The sequence below is a fragment of the Mycteria americana genome, chromosome 2 (genome assembly GCF_035582795.1).
Source record: "Mycteria americana isolate JAX WOST 10 ecotype Jacksonville Zoo and Gardens chromosome 2, USCA_MyAme_1.0, whole genome shotgun sequence".
In the NCBI taxonomy this organism is placed as follows: domain Eukaryota; kingdom Metazoa; phylum Chordata; class Aves; order Ciconiiformes; family Ciconiidae; genus Mycteria; species Mycteria americana.
In genome coordinates this window covers 47,817,796-47,836,362 of record NC_134366.1, presented here as the reverse complement: position 1 = coordinate 47,836,362, position 18,567 = coordinate 47,817,796, and the positions used below count along the sequence as shown (strand labels likewise).

General features: G+C 43.5%; 1 protein-coding gene across 1 annotated transcript in view; it reads right to left on the bottom strand.

The window, feature by feature from the left end:
* The window catches only part of SH3BP5 (SH3 domain binding protein 5), a 54,395-nt gene that overhangs the window by 4,682 nt on the left and 31,146 nt on the right, over positions 1 to 18,567 (bottom strand). Inside the window, exons 4-7 of the mRNA XM_075493266.1 lie at positions 16,154 to 16,318; positions 7,911 to 8,041; positions 3,675 to 3,717; positions 941 to 1,160 (exon numbers count right to left, since the gene is read on the bottom strand). Of these exons, the coding sequence (XP_075349381.1) occupies positions 941 to 1,160; positions 3,675 to 3,717; positions 7,911 to 8,041; positions 16,154 to 16,318 (559 nt within the window). The remainder of the gene's footprint in view (positions 1 to 940; positions 1,161 to 3,674; positions 3,718 to 7,910; positions 8,042 to 16,153; positions 16,319 to 18,567) is intronic.

Genomic DNA, 18,567 nt, shown 5'->3' with positions numbered 1-18,567 from the left:
CTAGACTTTTCCCTGCAGAAAGGGAGCTGAAATACAAATTAAACTAGGATTTGTGGGACCAGGCAGCAAAATACCAGACTTTCTGCATCAAGAAGGGGAGAAAGCATCCAGGAGGGAGGAAAAAGTAGGTCACATGCAATGTCCATCTATCCACTTTCACCCAGAGCCAGGACAAAAGCAAACCTGTAATGCAAGAGACCGTTCCAGTCTTTGCAACCCAAGGTCCCCATGTGCCACCAGAAAGCAGAGGTTACCTAGGCTTGGAGCTTGCTCGGTGGTTACTGCTGTCACCCAAGAGAAACGTCTCTCACGCAGAGCATCTCAGTACACTGCATTAGCATATTGCTGCTTCTTCGCTTCCCTTGTTCGCAGCACACATGCTCTGCTGAAATCACATATTGGAAAAAGATCCTGCAGCGCAAAGGAGCTTATCCTTACACCCCTTCTGCGTGAGCGTCACGCCTTTCTGTACTACTGTAGCCACAACTTTAGTCCCTCTGCCACAGGCCCAGCACTGCAAGACAAGCGCTTGATCCAAAAGGTCTGTTTCTAAACAGCACTGCCGCCTCAGCCTGGCTGAATGAGCTGCAACAGCCTGCGACCACCCCAGGCAAGTCACCAACAGCAGCACCGTTGGCTTAAAAATTAGAAGCATGCTTTGAAGTGCATTAATTTTGTTCCTTTCATACAGCACTGTACAAAAAACAACAGTGATGCTAAAGGAACAGCTGATGCACTTCAACTCATATCCCTTCCCCTTGAAAACTGGCTATTAAAGAATACAATCAACTCCTGTAATAATGAGAGGCGTAACAAGTTAGCCACAGTCCCACAACAGCCAGCAAATTTCAAACTGCAGAACACGCAGAGCAACCTTCATCTCAGCATTTTTTATGATGCCCATGGGATATTCCCAGGCACAGGAGCGCTCTATACTCACTAGAGACGGTGTCCGACTCTGGTTTACTTGCTGACAGGTCTTCCACAGACATATTGCTCCCTTCAGCACCCACGCCACATCCTCGGGGCCCCATGGCAGTGGACCGTCTCCTCTCGTGAATCTCATCTGAGATCATCTCCAGGTTTTTCAAGGCAGTCTTATACTCTCCCTTTGCCAGGGCCAGTTTTGCCTGCAGGTCATCCACTGTTTTCTTCAGTTGCTAACAAGGAAGACAGATATTAGATGTGCTTTCATTACAAACAACGCACAGCATGCAGTTCTCTGTTATGTGTCCACGTGGCTTGGCTCTGCACAGGCAAGCTAGCAGAAACCAGGCTTGGTATCTAGATGATGAGAGAGTTCGTAATTCAAGAGCACCCCAGCGCAAGCAGTGACGCTTGTGAAGGAGAGAGCACCAAGGTAAACCCTGGGAGCCAGGGGCTGGGACTGCCTCTGGAGCGTGGTAATGGCCCCTGACTACGCACAGAGCAGGGGTCCCCCTGTTAACATGCAGGATCTCTCGTTAACACAAATGAAGCTGTCCGCAGTACGTCGCTGCTTATCCCACAACCACCCCTAAGGGTTTGCTGGCAGCCCCTTCCTGCAGAGCACAGCAAGGCTGTGGGTTGTCCCTAAAGGGGCTAAGCTTCGCTCTCCTGTGAGCACCAAACCCATCACTTCTTGGTCACTAAACCTGCAGACCAGAAAGCAGCAAGCCTCAAACCCTGACAGCTGTAATACAGCAGTTTCCGTGTCCCCAGGCACAAACCCCACTCTATAGCAAGGGCAAAAGTGTTGTACACCCTGTCTCCCAAAGCTAAAACGCTGCTTGTCTATCTGTAGCTGTCTCAACTCTGTTTTATATTTTACATTAAAAGCAATCTATGCTGTCTTTTGTGTTATATTTTACACAATCACCCTGCTTCAGGAAGGCACTGAGCAGCTGTCATGGAAAAGCAACAGGCCCCCAACAGTGGAGAAAAGAGGATTTCTCAAAAGATGCCTCTAGCCAGAAGGGATTATCAGGCTGGCACCTAGCCCAGGATGGACTAGGGTTCAGCTCCATGCAGCAGCAGCTGCTGACCACAGCTACACAGGCAAGCAAGACAGAGGAGCAGAGGGCAGCCCAAGCCTGGATCCTGGCAAGGAAAAGGTGCGTGCCAGAGTATCCAAGGCTTACAAAGAGCTGTTGCATCTCAGGCAACCCAGGGAAGGGCTCACTAAAAAGGTGTGGGACGTACTTTGCATCCCAGGCAAGGAATGGGAATCTTCTTCTAGCTAGGCTCCTGCTGATCCAGCATCCCCTGGAGCCTTCCTGCACCTGTGGCCAACTGTGCAAGGCAATGTGCTCCACTTAGACCCTGTGCACATCCCACAGCACCAGCCACTACCCTTCAACTCAGAGGAGCCACGCTCTCAGTTTTTGGGGGCCACATGCAGCAAAAGTCACTCAAATAGAAAGAGAACGATTCTTGCATTTGAATTTTTAGTGCGACTTTGCACTCCCACCCCTGGCAGCTCCAAGACTAAGGGCTGTAATAGCAGGGATTACCATCCCATGCACAACTGCCATGCCCACCCCAGGGCCACTGTGCCCCGCAAGGCATGTGCTGTACCCACGCACTGGCTAGACATCGTTGCACCACTGTGCTGGTTTTGGCTGGGATAGAATTAATTTTCTCTGTAGTAGCTAGTATGGGGCTATGCTTTGGATTTGTGCTGGGAACAGTGTTGATAATACAGAGGTGTTTTAGTTGTTGCCAAGTAGTGCTTATAGTAAATCAAGGACTTTTCAGCTTCCCATGCTCTGCCAGGTGCAGAAGAAATTGGGAAGGAGCACAGCTGGGACAGCTGACCCCAACTGACCACAGGGCTATCCCATACCATATGACGTCATGCTCAGTATATAAAGCTGGGGAAGAAGAAGGAAGGGGGGGACGTTCGGAGTGATGGCGTTTGTCTTCCCAAGTAATGGTTACACATGATGGAGCCCTGCTCTCCTGGAGATGGCTGAACACCTGCCTGCCCATGGGAAGCAGTGAATTAATTCCTTGCTTTGCTTGTGTGTGCAGCTTTTGCTTTACCTATTAAACTGTCTTTATCTCAACCCACGAGTTTTCTCACTTTTACTCTTCTAATTCTCTCCCCCATCCCACCGGGGGGAGTGAGCAATCGGCTGTGTGGGGCTTAGTTGCCGGCTGGGGTTAAACCATGACAATCACACAGAGTGCAGTGCTGAGATGCTAAAAAAGCCCTGGCAGCCTCTCCAGCCAAACCCAAAATCCCACTTCTGCCAAGCCCAAAAATCAGAAATTCACATCTGCGTGATGTTTGAGTACTACAAGCAGGTTACTTGTTCTGTTAATTGGCCCAACCAGTGAACAGAAAAGAGCACTCCAAGCACAGTTAAACAGTCTGATGCATAAAACATGGGGGGGGACACACACCAACCAAACAAACCCCAGAGACTTCAAACTACAAGAAGTAAAGACAGTCAAACTGTATTTGTTCGGTTCTGGCAGTAAGCAGCAAGGTTCGAACACTCTTATTTCACACAAGGAAACAAAGCCTTTCTTAGTCTTTTATCTTTAAAATGCGCTTAGCAAATTGCTCAAGAGGTTTTGAATTGGTTTTGTACAGAAACGCAACACAGTTGTCGGAGCACTTTAGATGTAATTTCAGTATTTACTGTAAGCAGTAAAGAGTTTCAGATGGATCTGAATTACATACGTACCTCTAGTTGGACATAGTACTTTGCCTTGAGTTCAAAATAAGGTCTGTGGAAAAACAAAGAACAATTGTTTAAAATCACTGGGACTGAATACAGAGTACTGGAGTGGGAGTTGCTCTCTTCATAGCATTAACATAGCTATTTTGTGTTTCACTGTAATCCCGAGGGACTACTATCTAGATGATAGAATGCCTACATGTGCCCTCAATGTCTCTCTTTTTCCCTCTAATATATCTATTTCTCATGGGTCTTTTGACCTAAATAGAAATTGCAAAACTCCAGTTTTTGGAGTTGACAGCATAATTCCTTCAGGCCTAGGTTCTGTAAAATATTTAAATGCAATGTCCACCTTCAGGTGTAGGCATCCTCTCTGTATCCATCTAATTTTTGAGCCCACAGCACATGTACATTCCCCACAGAAGGTGAACCTTAGACTTCCCCATGTTCAGATGTGGGGGTGGAGGGGCAGTTCTTAGGTTTTTCAGTGAAGGAGAGGGGACAAAGGGAGGTCAGAGCACCACATACAAGGGCACAGCACTTCCCAACAGTGGCCCACCAGCCGCTTCCCTCCCGCTGCACAGCTCTCCAACAGTTTGCTTGGACACGGAGGACAGTGTCACACCCAGTCTGTTTCCCACTAGAGACAACAAAACTTGCTTATAAGGTTGCAGGAGGACAGGGGCACAAGCAGTGCAGTACAAAGCCTAGAAACCACACTCCAGCTTCAAAGTTTTGAAGCCCACAAGCCCATACCACCTGATATAACACTGGGCAGCAAAAAAAGCCCTGATTTTTTAGCAGGGCTCACTACCCTCCTCACCTCTCAGAAGCGCTCCTGGAAAGTATGGGAGAGAGAAACAATCAGATATGGGTTTATATGAAATAGAATGTTAACAACCCTTGTCACCATCCCTGGAGGTATTTAAAGGACGTTTGGATGAGGTGCTTAGGGACATGGTGTAGTGGTGGTCTTGGTAGTGTTAGGTTTACGGTTGGACTCGATGATCTTAAAGGTCTTTTCCAAACTATACGATTCTGTGATTCTGTGATATTTCTACCTTGACAGCAAGCCTCTTCTGAGCTGTAAGTCCTACTGCCGCTACATTGTGGATGGTGCACCAGAACTCAGGGGTGTAAAACTGTGGCTTTTTGATCCTATATGCTTTGAGGGTTGAATTCACTCCACAGTCATACATGAAATAACGAAGTCACATTTCCCTGACACTAGGTGATTTCACAGCTTCTATGTTTTTAGTCAACACCCCTACCATCACGAGGAGCACACAGCCAAGTATAGGATCTTTCCAGCAACACTGATCCAGTCAAACTGTACCTCTGCCTTCCCTTGTTGGGATGTAACCCTGCCAAAGTCTACACAGATGAACCTGCCAGGCACGGTAAAACATCACAGTTGGGAGTCTGGATCCAACAGTTAAAGGACTCCTACAAGCCGTACCCCAAAGATAGGAGGGCAGAGACACCGACAAAACGGTGTTGCAGGGAAACATGTGCAGGGAAAACAGTGAAACCCACTCACCTCAAATGACCTGATTCTCTTCCTTCCTTACCCTGGTGCCAACTGGGAGGGAACAACCAGGCTTGAATCCTAACCTCCCATCAGCATCCACAAGCCTGGGGGAAAAGTCCCCTCTTTATCAGCAAACAAGCATGTGTGCATTTGTGTGGTGTGAAAAAAATAATATATATATGCATGTATGCGTGTGTATACATGCATGTGTGTATAGACAAATACATGCACATATGAGCAGGCATGTTTACAGGTAACAGACAAGAAAGATGGCTCTTAAGCCAGGAAAAGGATACCAACAGCCTGACATGTAAGAGCTCAAACGTAAGCACTCCTCACTCATTGCTAACACACAGCTGGGCATCTGATGCCAGCAGAAAGCAATGCACTGGCAGGGTAGGGACTCACATCTCCTTGGGTCACTTCATTCTCTTACAGTCATGACCCTGTAACTATTGAAACCTGGTCCATGACACAGCAGGACCAGTGAATTGTTCACTGATGCAATCGTTGCCCTACATCATCAGTTGTCCATGACATTGCATAGTCAAGCAAAGTGCTTTTTAAGTAGATGACAGGAAGAGTGAAAGGCACTTTGCCCAAGTCACCAGAGCAGAAAGTGACTTCCAAAAACCAGCTAACACAGGCGAGTTCATTATCTTACAGCTCCGAGGCACTGAGCCAGAAGATCTGGCAACTGTTAAGAACATGCAGCCGTATGCTCTTCATAGCTTACAAGCAAGTAAGCACCCAGAAACAAAATTAAAAGCAAAACCAAAACAAAACAATCCAACAATCATCCATTCATCAACTTGACACGGCAAATCATCTAAATTACTTTCCTCCAGGCTGTCCCAGTCTACTTTCAAATAGTAATGCTTTAAGCATCTTATTCCAGACTGAAGTGAGGAGCAAATGCAAATAATTTTTTGCATGGAAAAGAGCAAGTCATTCAGCATGTCTACCCATGAGTTTATGGAGAGAGGTGGATAGCACGGGCCTGAAAGGCCCAGGCGTTACAGCCAACCCTCCCGCACCACCCAGGGAGAAGTGCAGAGCAGTTTGCTGGTATTAAATCCTTCCTGAAAAGCAGCTAGTAGCCAGTCACATCATACAATACAAGCAGCCACAAATTCAGCAGCCTCATTTCCCAGTTTTATGTAGCCACTTGACAGCTCTGACGTTTTCAGCTCAATTTTCCTTTACATGAAAAATCGCAATGCTGAGAGACAACTGATCTTTCCAACATCCCTATGTAGTATGACTTCAAATACATCCACGATAAGCCTGTTTGTGCCATCAGGCATCTTCCACTTAAATACTAAGTTCAAATTGGCATTTCTGTACACCCCTCATTAAAGGATCTCCAAAACACCCTACCTAGGTGGTTTATGCTGCAGTCAGCCCCGCTGTGAGGCAAAGGAATATGCTGGGATCCTTCCACACCAGTGAAAACCAGCTTGTCCTGAGGAGAATGACACAAAACAACACCCCCACGAGGCTAGTTTCAGCAAGGAAATGAAGACTCAGAAGGCAAATCACACCAGAGGCAGCTGGGGCATCAGGCTCAGCACCACCATTGTTATACAAAGGTATGTAGGACCCCACTGACAACTTATCAGGGTCTTTATTTTAAATCTTATAGTAAGGAAGGAACTCCTAGCAGCCAAACCACTTCTCAGATATAGCTCTTATCCAGAGGAATCTGTCATTTAGTGATCTGATGATGTTTTTCACAGTCCCTCTGCAGTGCTAGACAAACAGCATGCAGATCATTCTACGAAACCACGCTGCTACACTGTTTCAGCAAACATGCTTGAATCTTCCTTGAGAAGTGCTAATCCTTTCTTGAATTGAGCAAACACCAATCAAAATAGATTTTTAGTTGATCAATTTCACCAAAAAGTAATTTTTAGATGGAGGGATTAAAAGCTAAATACAGCAAGCAGATTGTTTAGACAAGCTACAGTCTGGAAATATAAAAAAAATGACTGTGAAATATAAAGAGGATTAAGAATTGGTTGTAAACAGGGCCAAAATTTTAAATAGGTTCTGAGCAAAAAGCTGTTTCACTTCTCTGCAGCAGAGCAAAACTGCACATCAAATGCAGCCACATTCATTAATGATGCTTGCTGCTTAGCTATGCTCTCTGAAGCGCGTTTCGTTCCCCAAGAACAGCTATCGCACAGCTTTGCTACGGCAGCATTAGGAAGTAAACAAGTCTGATGTTCAGCATGCTACACTGATGCGGTCTCACACCTTTCAGGTTTCTGTCACTTGCTTTGTTGCTCTCCTAACTAAAAATAAGAACTAAACTGCAAACAATCCTAAGCTGCAAAACATCTATGCGCAAAGCTCTGCAGCTCTGTAGGCAGCATCTATGTGAATCCCATGAGCCTGTTTCTCAAGTCACAAGCCACCAAAGGGTTCAATGCACTAGAACAAGACCAAGAATATGCCCAGAAAAGGTTTGTTATCATGCTTATCTCGCCAGTCTGTCAAGTCAGGTGCTTCAAAAGACACTTAGGAGGACACAAATGCAAGGACAAACACCAGTACCAATTGTGCTGTGAGGCTGTTCATGCAGACAGGAGCCCAAAGGGAGAGGTACAAAGGGCAACACGCTTTCACAAGTTTGAAAAAACCCACAGAATAGGTATTTCCCCCAAAGAAATTTCACCATGAAGCTCATCTCCAAATGTAAAACGTACTTTGATTTATTGATGGCTCTTTTCAGCTTCTTCTCCAGTTGTTTCATCCTTCCCATAGCAGCGTTGTATTTGGCTGCAGTCTCCTTGTGAACCAACTCACTTCTCGTTTTGGTCTGTTCTGCCTCCATGACCTTCAAGAGGGGAAAAAACAGGTTGAGTGGCAAGACACAATGATCCATTTCTTATCATTTTAATTACCAGCATCTTCATAATCTCTCCAATCAGCTCATGTGAGGAAAGTGAGGGTATAGAACAAATTACTTCCAATGAACCTACTTAAAAGTCTTTCCCGAAAGGAGCAGCAATATCTCAGATTTGCCAACGCTGTGTTAATTATGACAGAGATATTGCAGCTTCTTGCATAATACCTGTTACAGGAAGTTCAGAAGAGCCTCAGATTTTGGGATCATCCATTTTTTTAACCCAGTTAGATATTCAGGAGCAGAGCAGTGCTAGCAGAAGTCACCCAGTTACCTTTAAAGCGCTGTTTCTGTTCCCTCCTGCTTCTCTCAGGGGAGCCTGCCTTTCCCAGCAGGGAGCTGGCAGGGTGCTCAGCCCCTGCTGCAGTCCCACCACTCTCAAAAGGGCTGAAAACCAACTACAGCGGTGGGAGGACTGAAATGCAGTTCAGCCTGAATCACCAGTCACCAGAAAACAGCGTGTCCAATGACTGCCTGTTTGCAGAAGGCCAGGAAGCCGGCTTCTCTCTTAAAACAGCTGACCAGCCTCAAATCATGGTTTCAACACCGAAAATGCATCGAGGTTCGAGCCCTGAGCTGACACCCCTATCATGCAGGTGGGGGAAGCGATGCTGATGACCAGCCCACTATCTAGGCAGGCAGATGCTTAACACGCAGCAGTCCCAGGCCCAGCACATCAGCCACTCTCCCAGCCACTCGGGCTGCAGCCCTGCACACAAGCTAGCAAATTTTTCAAGTAATCATTTCCTCAAAGCTTGATAAACAAATGCTCACTGCCGTGGCATTTTATAGCAATTAGGAGTCTACAAAAGCAACAGGAAAAGTAAATACTCTGCTGGTATCCCCTAGTCACGCTTTGCCAGTAATTCTATCCAGGGTACTTCTATTGTGAAAATTTGAGATGTCAGGGGCATAAGTCAGAAAATTTGTTTTCTTTAATGCACTAGCAGTCAAGATCCAGACAGGGAGGTATTGATTTGTTTAAACTAAGAAAAGTGGTGACACCTCTCCACTGGTCTGGCAATGAGGAAAAAGTGGGCAGTTTTCAGGGTCCCTCTCTTGCAGCTATGAAGGTATCCATACAAAGAATGGCAGGCCTTGATTTTCTCCAGTACTGGATTTCACAATGTCTCAGCTGTGAAACCAACTGCTCCACAACTTCAAGCAAATTTGCTCCACCTGGGTCCCACCACCAGAAAGTGCATCTAAGCTCTCAGATCCAGAGAGGCAGAATATTCAAGATATCTTGATTTTAAATAACTTCACCCACAAAGCTCTAATTTCTTGAAAGCATCCTAGCCCTCAGGCTGAACTGAACAGAGAAAAGAGCAGAGCCAACTTTGACCTGCTTGGAGTGCTGCTCCTCTCAGGAAAACTGTCATGTTGTCCTTTCTGATGCCTAAATGAAAGCGTGAAACTGCTATATGCCAAAGCTGAACTGCATCAGCATCAACTAAAAGCTCTTGCTGCCACAACTGGAGGCCACATTTTGCTCATCTGCACACACCACTTATTATTAAACAAAGAAGTTGCTACAGAACTTTAACCTACAAGAAAAAGACTTCCAAAGGCTCTTTTGATTAGATATAAAATAATGTACTCCCACTCCCTTAAACTATTTTATACATAAATAAGGCATCCACTTTTGAAGAAAGGTCAAAAAAAAAAAAAAATCTATCAAATTCATAACAGGCTTTCTCCTGCATCCTGAAAACAAGCTGCAGCCTCTTATCTTGAACAACTGTTCAAAAGCTAGGTTGATGCAATGACTTTCCCTAGTGAAATATGTCAGACAAGGCTGGTTTTAGCATGGAAGTGTCTTAAATTAAAATGCAGTCTCCAAAGACTACACAGAAGCTGGTTCACCTTCTTTGTAGCATGGCAAGGAAACTGCAATTTAAAAACGCTGGAAGCTACAAAATAATGGAGCAGCTGAAATTTGCCAATGCTCAATCAAATGTCAATCCCTCACATCCATTCTTGGGACAAAATTAGCATCAACTTTGATATCTGGGATGAACCACATGATATGTACTACCAGCATCAGGGTTGTAAAGCAGGTTAGGTGTCCAGTATCATGTTGATTTTGCACATCTTTCATATCAAACATCACAGAAATGCTGAACCCTACAGAACTGGGATTTGAGGATGACAGATTGTAAATGCCTCAAAATATCTGACAAAGTGTGGAATTTGCTGCCAGCCATATATACCCACATTCATTACTCTTTCCAGAAAGAAAGAAAAAAAAGGTTGCATACTTCATCCTTTTGAGAAATCAGTGATGTAAGGAAAACCATCTCCCTCCACTCCCTTGTTTTCCTACGGGCATTCTGAAATCATGCTCACATTACCCGCACAAGTCTGCGGAGAGGCCAGAGACAGCCTGTCCCCTTCTCCGGGACAGCGGCTCAAGGTGCATGCTCAAGGCTGAGGACAATATCTGGAAAATTGTGAGGTATCTCTGTGGAGATCCATCACCTGCCAAGATGCATTTAAGCATTTCATTCAGACAAGAAGAAACAAAATATCATCCACCCCTCCACAAAAGCCAAACAGCCTTTAAACAGAGAAGCTGCCCATCAGGGCACGTGGACAGAAACAGACTGTAAACCATGCTGCCAGCTCTACATCTGGGAGGTTCAATGTAAGACCAGCTAGGGAAACCCCTCACCTTTTAAAAAGGTCTTAGAAGACCACTGACAAGGCTTGTGTAGGAAAGAAGTACTTTTTAATCAGACCTAATAATACGGTTGGGGAAAAAGCAGTCTTACATGGACTTGTAAACAAGCTTTTGGCCACGGTTACCAAACAAGCTGTTTTGTCTAATAAAAGTCACTGTGCTTCTACCACCAACCTTGCCTTGTTGATGTTCCTGAGTCATCACAGATACAACAGCATCACTTAGAAAAAGGCAGAGGTAAAAATGAGGATGACACCTCTTCAAATTAAGACTGCTCAAGACACACCTCACCTCCTTACATTGTACCTGCCATTCATACCCTTTGGTGAGCAGAGGACATACTCAACACAAAAACATCCAGAGTGGGTGAACTTCTAGGATGCCCACACATTCATTTCTGTAGCCCACACCTGTCCTTAGGCAGAACTCATTCTCCTACGTAGCACAGGCTACAAGATACAACTATTGGAAAACAAAACAAACAAAAAAACCCAACACAGGTATCAATCAATTCCTCTTCTCTCCTTCCCTACCCTCTATTTCCAACCCAGATGTCTGGGAAAGGAAGGTTGGTGTAAAGTATATATTTCTAGTGAGTAAGTCTGTACAAGTAGCTTTGTTGCCCCCCAAAAGATTTGCATGATCTGCAGTCAAAGATGGACTCCAGGCAAAATTTTAGTAATAACAACAGATGCAAAAGAAAAATTTATCAGTGAAATTAAGCAAAGCTGACCATCTAAGCCAGAGAATTACTCTGGACAACTGTTTCTTTCTCAAAAAATTAAGCTGACGGCTCTTCTAGGGGAAGAATTAGAAATAAAAGAGGTAAGAGACAATGCAAGATCAGTAAACGAGGAGAACAGAATCAAATGCATTTAACCCCTGCATTTCCAGGGTGAAGTGACAGAGAGATTAAGGCAGGGAAGGATGTGGATATTTTTGTTGTTTCTTTTACAGATTTTTCTTTTCCCCACTTTTTCTCCAAGTATTTCTATCTGCAGGAAGTATCTCTTCTCTCTGCATCATGAAAGCACCCACACATTTTACACTGACAGATGGTACTTCGTGGTGTAATATCAAAGGGAGCTTCACAAGCCAAATTAAACCAAGAGGGAGCATGCCTCCTCCCTCTTCACTCTCCCATCATCCCTTCCTTTTTAAAATGTCTCATGATCAAGAGCCAAAACATTTCTTCTCCCTGCCAGAATTTACGAACTGAACATATCCCAGGAAAGACTGTAAAAGCAGAAGCTTTTTAAGATTGCAGATTGCATCAGCAATTAGAAATTAACAATTTATCTTGAAATTCATGAAGGATCTTCCTTTCTGCTCCAGCTTGTCTCAAACGTGAGGTAACACATCTGTCAGCCCTTTCCTTTAGTAATGAATGATTTTGTATCAATCATTTGGTATAGTGGTGGTCTTGGTATAGTGGTACATGGTATAGTGGTGGTTTTGGTAGTGTTAGGTTTACGGTTGGACTCGATCTTAAAGGTCTTTTCCAACCTATACGATTCTGTGATTCTGTGATTTTCAACAGGAGTATAAATGTGAAGATCCCTCTCCTTCATCCCTCCAAAATTCTCCACACTTTGGCCCTTTTATAGCCCTGCTCTCTGCACCCCAAACTGCAGCGTTATAATTCAAGGTACTAGCAGATAGGCAACACACTTCACTTCCCAAAAGCATTTTCTCCAAATTTTAAAGACAAACTGCAGTTACCAAAAACCTGGTAAACCAGTGGCTAACGTTTTATCTCCAGGCAGCTTAAAGAGCTCATCAAACCTGTCTACATGCAAGCTAGGTGACTACATTTCCATTATAATGAACAGAGAATTCATCTTACAATGAACTTGCCCCTCTGGTCACATGACTTGTTCTCCAGACACCATCAACTTATTGATCAGACCTCCTTTGACTATAATGGAAGTTTAGGCAAGTAACTGGGACATACAAAGTAGTGTTCTAGACACCTGAAACTGATGAGCTAAATCCCAGCCTAAGTGTCATTACACTTACCTCAGATCTGTGGAGAAATGGACATCTAGAAAATAACCACGGGAATTTACCCGAAAATACACATCAAGTTAAAGAGTAGAAGTGGGTAAAGCAGCTGCCTGACTTCACAGTCCTGTGTTTCACTGTGGTCAACACATAGCTCAAGCATATACATTTACAGGGATTAGTTGCACCTTCACAGGCAGGCAGGCATCCAGCTCCTATTTAGGCACCCAGCTTCCTTTGGAAACATAGCTTAAACTGCAAGGTGAAAAAATTGCTGAGTGACAGCCTGTACTCCCTGTACCTATTCATGCTGGTCCTGTCTGCTCCGCGAAGAAAAACATTTTCCACGTGTTACGCTTCCAGCCCACCCAGGAGAAGCAAAATTTCAGCAACTCTCCCATTTCTCATCAGTTTATATGATTTTCTATATCAGTGGCTACAAAAGCCTTGTTTGCAGTAACCCGTTAGACTGCCACATTAAAAATAGTGTTAATAGCTTTTCAGTCTATGAAGAAATCAAAAAGCAATTACAACATGCAACCCTTATCTCCATTTCCTCCCAGTGAGGGTCTGCAAACAGCATTTCCTGTTGGGTACTCTGGACTCAAGTCTTTGTCCACATCCATTGGGTCAAGTGCAAAAGTAACCTGGCAGTATTTCCATACGTGCCTGTATAAAAAAAATAAGTGTCTCATTTGTTCTCTTGCCTACCCTTTTCCTTTATGCTCTCTGTTTGCATTCTTTGTCAGCTACCAAGCTGCTACAGGGCTTGGGTTTTGTTCCAAATTTCAGATTAATTCAATAGAGCCTGCTACCTCTGCCTAAGAATAGCAAATAAAAACACTTTACTCTTGCCTGACATTTCTATCAATAGAGAAACAAATTAATTAGTAGCCCACTTCTAACATTTGGCACAGAGGTGCTTTTCTGCATTTGATTCATTGCAGTACAAGGCCCAGTGCAAGATTATTCTCTGCGCAGTACAACTGTCATTTATAAATATGTGCAAAAAAGCTAGCAAATCCAAACAACTAGAGTGCAAAAAACTTTCTCCAAGAGTGATTTTATATGTGGAAGTAGAGGAATTATATTTTTTAACCCTCAGCCTTCACCCTCAGAAAGTTTTTTCCATTAGTAATTTCTAATGTAATTAATAGTTAACAATCTGAGTTAACAGCAACACTGTGGCAGTCAAGCAGAACTTTTGTTCTAGGAGACCTCATCCTCTGACCTGTTTTCATTCATAGCTTGGTAGGGAATGATGACATTTTCCACTCCTCGAGACCCCAATTATTCTGTTTACCTCACTGAGCACTTCACTAATGGTATGCACTGAAACCAAGGAAGTATTCACTCTGCTCCTAAAGAAGTTATAAAACTCAGTCAAGCACTCCAAACAAACTAGTGCTGGGTCTGTTCAGGCAGGACTTCCAACAGCATTTTCACCTTTCTTGGCTCTGGCCCTAGCCTTAAGACCTCCAGTACGGCCAATAAAAGTCACAAGACAAACTTCCACGTAACTCTTTCAAAATCTGCTGTACCCTGGAAAGGTGCAGATAGCTGCTTTCTGGGAACTGAGCTTACCCAAACTATTTTAAGCACCAGGAAGAGTTGGGTAACACACTTTCCATTCTAGGAGCCATCAGCTGCTCTATACAATCCAGTCTGTGCCTAGGAGATTTTACAACCGCAGTAAATAAACCTAAGGTTCCTATTTACTGTTCAGCTGTAACCATCAGAGACTATGGTTTGAATCAGTCCTCTGACAAGCAGATATTCTGCATTCAGTGATGATACATATCAACACCACCAGCATGACTCCACCAACCACTGTCAGCAGCCATCTTCTGCTCTAAATGGGTTTGTCCATCTCAGGCGTACTCCTCTTGCAGACTGTCAGGGAAAGATTAAGGGTTATAGAAGACACAGGGATCCCCTTGAAATATCCAAGGAAAAGAGGAATCCATTTGAACTCTCAAAATTGCTAGCATTTCTTTCCTCACCCACCCCAACACAAATTTTCGTTATGCCAGCTGATATGTGGTTGCTATCACTCTCCACCAGATCTCAGCAGTTTAGCAGTCAGGAGCTCTAAGCAACTCCTTAGATGCTCCCAGTTTTCTCACCTACCTATTCTGAGAATCAAAAATTGTGTCTGCATTTCTGGACTTTGCTCATATTGAGCAGGGATAACAACTAGGGAAAATGACAGCTGCTGGTCCTGGTGCACATGCACTGCAAAGGTGGGGCTCCCTTCAGAAACACACAGAAGTTACCAGATCTGCAAATACCTAATGATAACAGGGACAATAATACAAACAATACCCTGGAGTTTGTTTTCTCTTTTTTAATATATACCAGGTTTTCCATCTCTCCCCTACACACAGCCAACATCCTTTTTGTTCCCTGTTTCTTCATCAGGCAGCTGGTTTTTACAATTCACTCTGAAACAGAGCCTTTCTTATAACTGAGAAGCTTCTGCAACAGAACAGAGCTACTGCATTGAGGACTGCAAGACAATACGAACATTGATGGCATGCTAGCATATTTGGAATAGCAAGTTCAGCTTCACTGGCATATTAAGGGAACTCTGACAGAACAAAAGTTTTTAACTTCAATTTTTGGTTCTTTCATGTTAAAAAAAACCCTTTCTGCTTTTTTTTGTGGTTTTTTTTTTAACAGACAGGAAAAGAAAAACATGGCAAATGACAGGAAAATTCTTCTTGACAGCTGCTAAAATGAATACTGCCTTTCGTTGTTAGACAGTGCATCTCTTCTGTAGATTTAAAAGACTTTACAAAGGAGGTAAGACCTTGTCTATGCTTGAAAGTTAATTCAGGATAGAGCAGTGTTCAAGGTTAAAACGCAACACACATTTTTGAGTAATTCTACATCCAAACACACGTTTCCGAAGCAAAGTGCCTTGTTCAGCTTACTCCATACTAAGAACAGGTTATACTAACATTGGAACATGTCCCTGTTTTTCCAGAGTAAGAGTTTCCATAACACATGTATTCAGGAATAGCCATCCTTATGCAATTATTCTGGCATAACTCCAAATGCAGATATGCCTTAAGACATTGTTTATCCCTATTATATAGATGGTAATTTCTTTTTCTTTAGAGAGCTACTCCACTAGCTACTAGCACAGCCAGATAGAGAACTATAGTTGTCCCAGTAGCAGCCCAAGGCCCAAATCATTTAACCTTCGGCTTCATAATTTTCTGTAGCTTCATTTCCTACATGTCATGTATCTGGACAAATACAAAAATTTTGTCATTCAGAAACTAAGCCTCATACACCACAGGAGAACACAAAATATGGAAGAGACAGATGCTGGGGCAAGTTTGTATTACCCTCTGAGTAGCATGGTTGAGCATCTCTTGCCAGGCAGAGTCAAACTGACGTTTGTCATCTTCCAGTAGCCTCTGCTCAGCAAGCGAAATGGTCTCTTTTGCAGCACGTAGCACTTCAGTGGCCCTCTGAAAATCCTGAGTCGCCCTCTGAGCTTCCAGCTGTGCCTAAAAAAGAGAAATTGGGATCAGAGACAAAGGAACCTTCACAGTCACATTTAGAAGACCTACCACACTAATCCCAGGACTTCAAAAACAGCACGCCAGCGTTACTGTTTCCCAACCTTTTATTTGGAAGTGACACATATTTCCTCACTGGAGTAAGTACTGCTGAGACAGCAGTTCCCACCCAAACAGGTAATTTGCAAAGAACTGTCTCATGGTGTTCATAATCAAAAAACACACAGCTGATGGCCTACAAAAAAGCACCTGGCTGAGAGATAAATACCTTATGATGTAGGTTTAAATCACTGAGAAACAAACCAAAAGAAAACGCAATAACAAACTTGGAGCATGTCAAGAACACATCGAGAATGGCACTCCCTGAGTTTAGTCAGGCTGGATTTTTATCTGGTGCACCATTAATCATGCTGCAGAAATGTTTTGGAAGTATTACATTGCTATAAAGCATAAACAAGTTTTCCGAGAAGGTGGCTGCTAATTCTTTGGACGTTCTTCTACTTTGCTATTGCTGGGACACAACTGGTGCAGCAATTCCCCAGTACACGGACAGGAAGGTAACCAAGGAAATTTGCAATGCATGTGAAACACAGAGAGAGGCCCTGCTATGTCCTTTGGAAACTGCTGCTTCTTTTCAGCAAAATAACACTAAGTCTGAGCTTGAAAGAAGCACTTTCAAGTGTCCTCATGGAAGCAGGGGAGAACAGAGTCTTCTGATGAACTATATGGTTCTTGCTGTGAGAGTAAAGACCCCTCCAAAACAATATACAACCTTCCCAGCAAAGCAAGCACAGCTTAGAAGCCATCTAATCAATGAGCTGTGATCTCTCTTATTCTGGACCAAAAAAATTTCTCTGAGACATTGCATTTACAGACCACCTTCATCTCTCCTGAAGGTTTTAACAAGGCTCTCACGATATCCAAATCCCACTCTGAACAGTCCTCAAGTAAAATGCTCACATCCCATCTTGCAGGCTGGAGCCACGTCCATTTTTCACAGCCGAGCGCCAGCCCTCCAGGGTCCCTAATGCAGCAGCAAGCCCTTGCCTATTCAGCCCAAAAAGGGAGAGCAGCCAATAAAGCAGAAATAATGCCAGTCATACTGCAGGTTTCAGTAGTACCGTGGTGACAAAAGTCATCACAGAGTTCAGCAGTCTGCCGTGTTGGGGTTTAGTACCAGCGAAAAGTCTTAAATGTTCAAAATAGGTGAGACTACAATGAATAGACAAAGAATATCAGTAAACAAATTACTGGTGTTGGCTGGGTTTTGGTTGGTTTGTTGGGTTTTTTTCCCCTAATAATATAGAGGTGTCCCCTCTTTTTATAGTTATCACTGAATAACTAGCAATTTTAACATTCAGGCTTTCAAACATGCAGGTTTCACACCGTTTTAGTTCATCACAAATTTTTAATTTCTGAAGCTTTTGTGTTATTTGCTGTCTCTTAACTATATCACCACTTTACTGATCTAGAGCCCTTTTGAGGTTGACACACAAATACCTTGTTTAGCTCAAAAGTAAAATCTTTACCTGGACTTTTCTACATTATATATTTCATAAATTTCTATTTAAAGTAGCATTTTTGAGCTGTTTTGCACTGAAGCACCACCCTTCAAATGTAAGCTTCACATTCAATTAATTGAACATCCAGCACTGTGAAGACAGTTTTCGTTTACACTTCAATGATTTTTTTAAAAATAAACTAGAATTACCCAGTTTATACCTATGGGAAACGTCTTTGACCAGACATGACTGACAGAACAAAATCATGAATAAGACTTTACATGTCATGATATACAGGGAAGGAGTCTGAGGCTGAAACAGGGGAAAGGACTCTGACATACAGAATATTAAATTGAGGAAGATGAAGTCTTATGAATAAAGGAAGAGGTTTTAGTGTGAAGAAACGGCGGTCATTTGGGAAGTGGCTAAAAATCCCTGATACAAAATGGGAAATAAGTAGAACAATGGTGCATTTCTCCAGCAAACAGCTGGCTACACCTCCTCAACACCAGCTGCATCAAATACCTTCACACTTGAGACACCACAGTTATTTGTAAAGGTAATGGAAAAAACCCTTCCCTCCCTGCCCTGTGGCAGGGAAGACAGACTCCTAATTTAAACACAAGTCTCAAAAGGAAATAAAGCACACTATGTTTCCCTCACAACGTCCTGAAATAGCAGCGAGCTCTTCTTACTTCCTTCCCCCTATCACACAGAGACGTACTTCACCCCAAA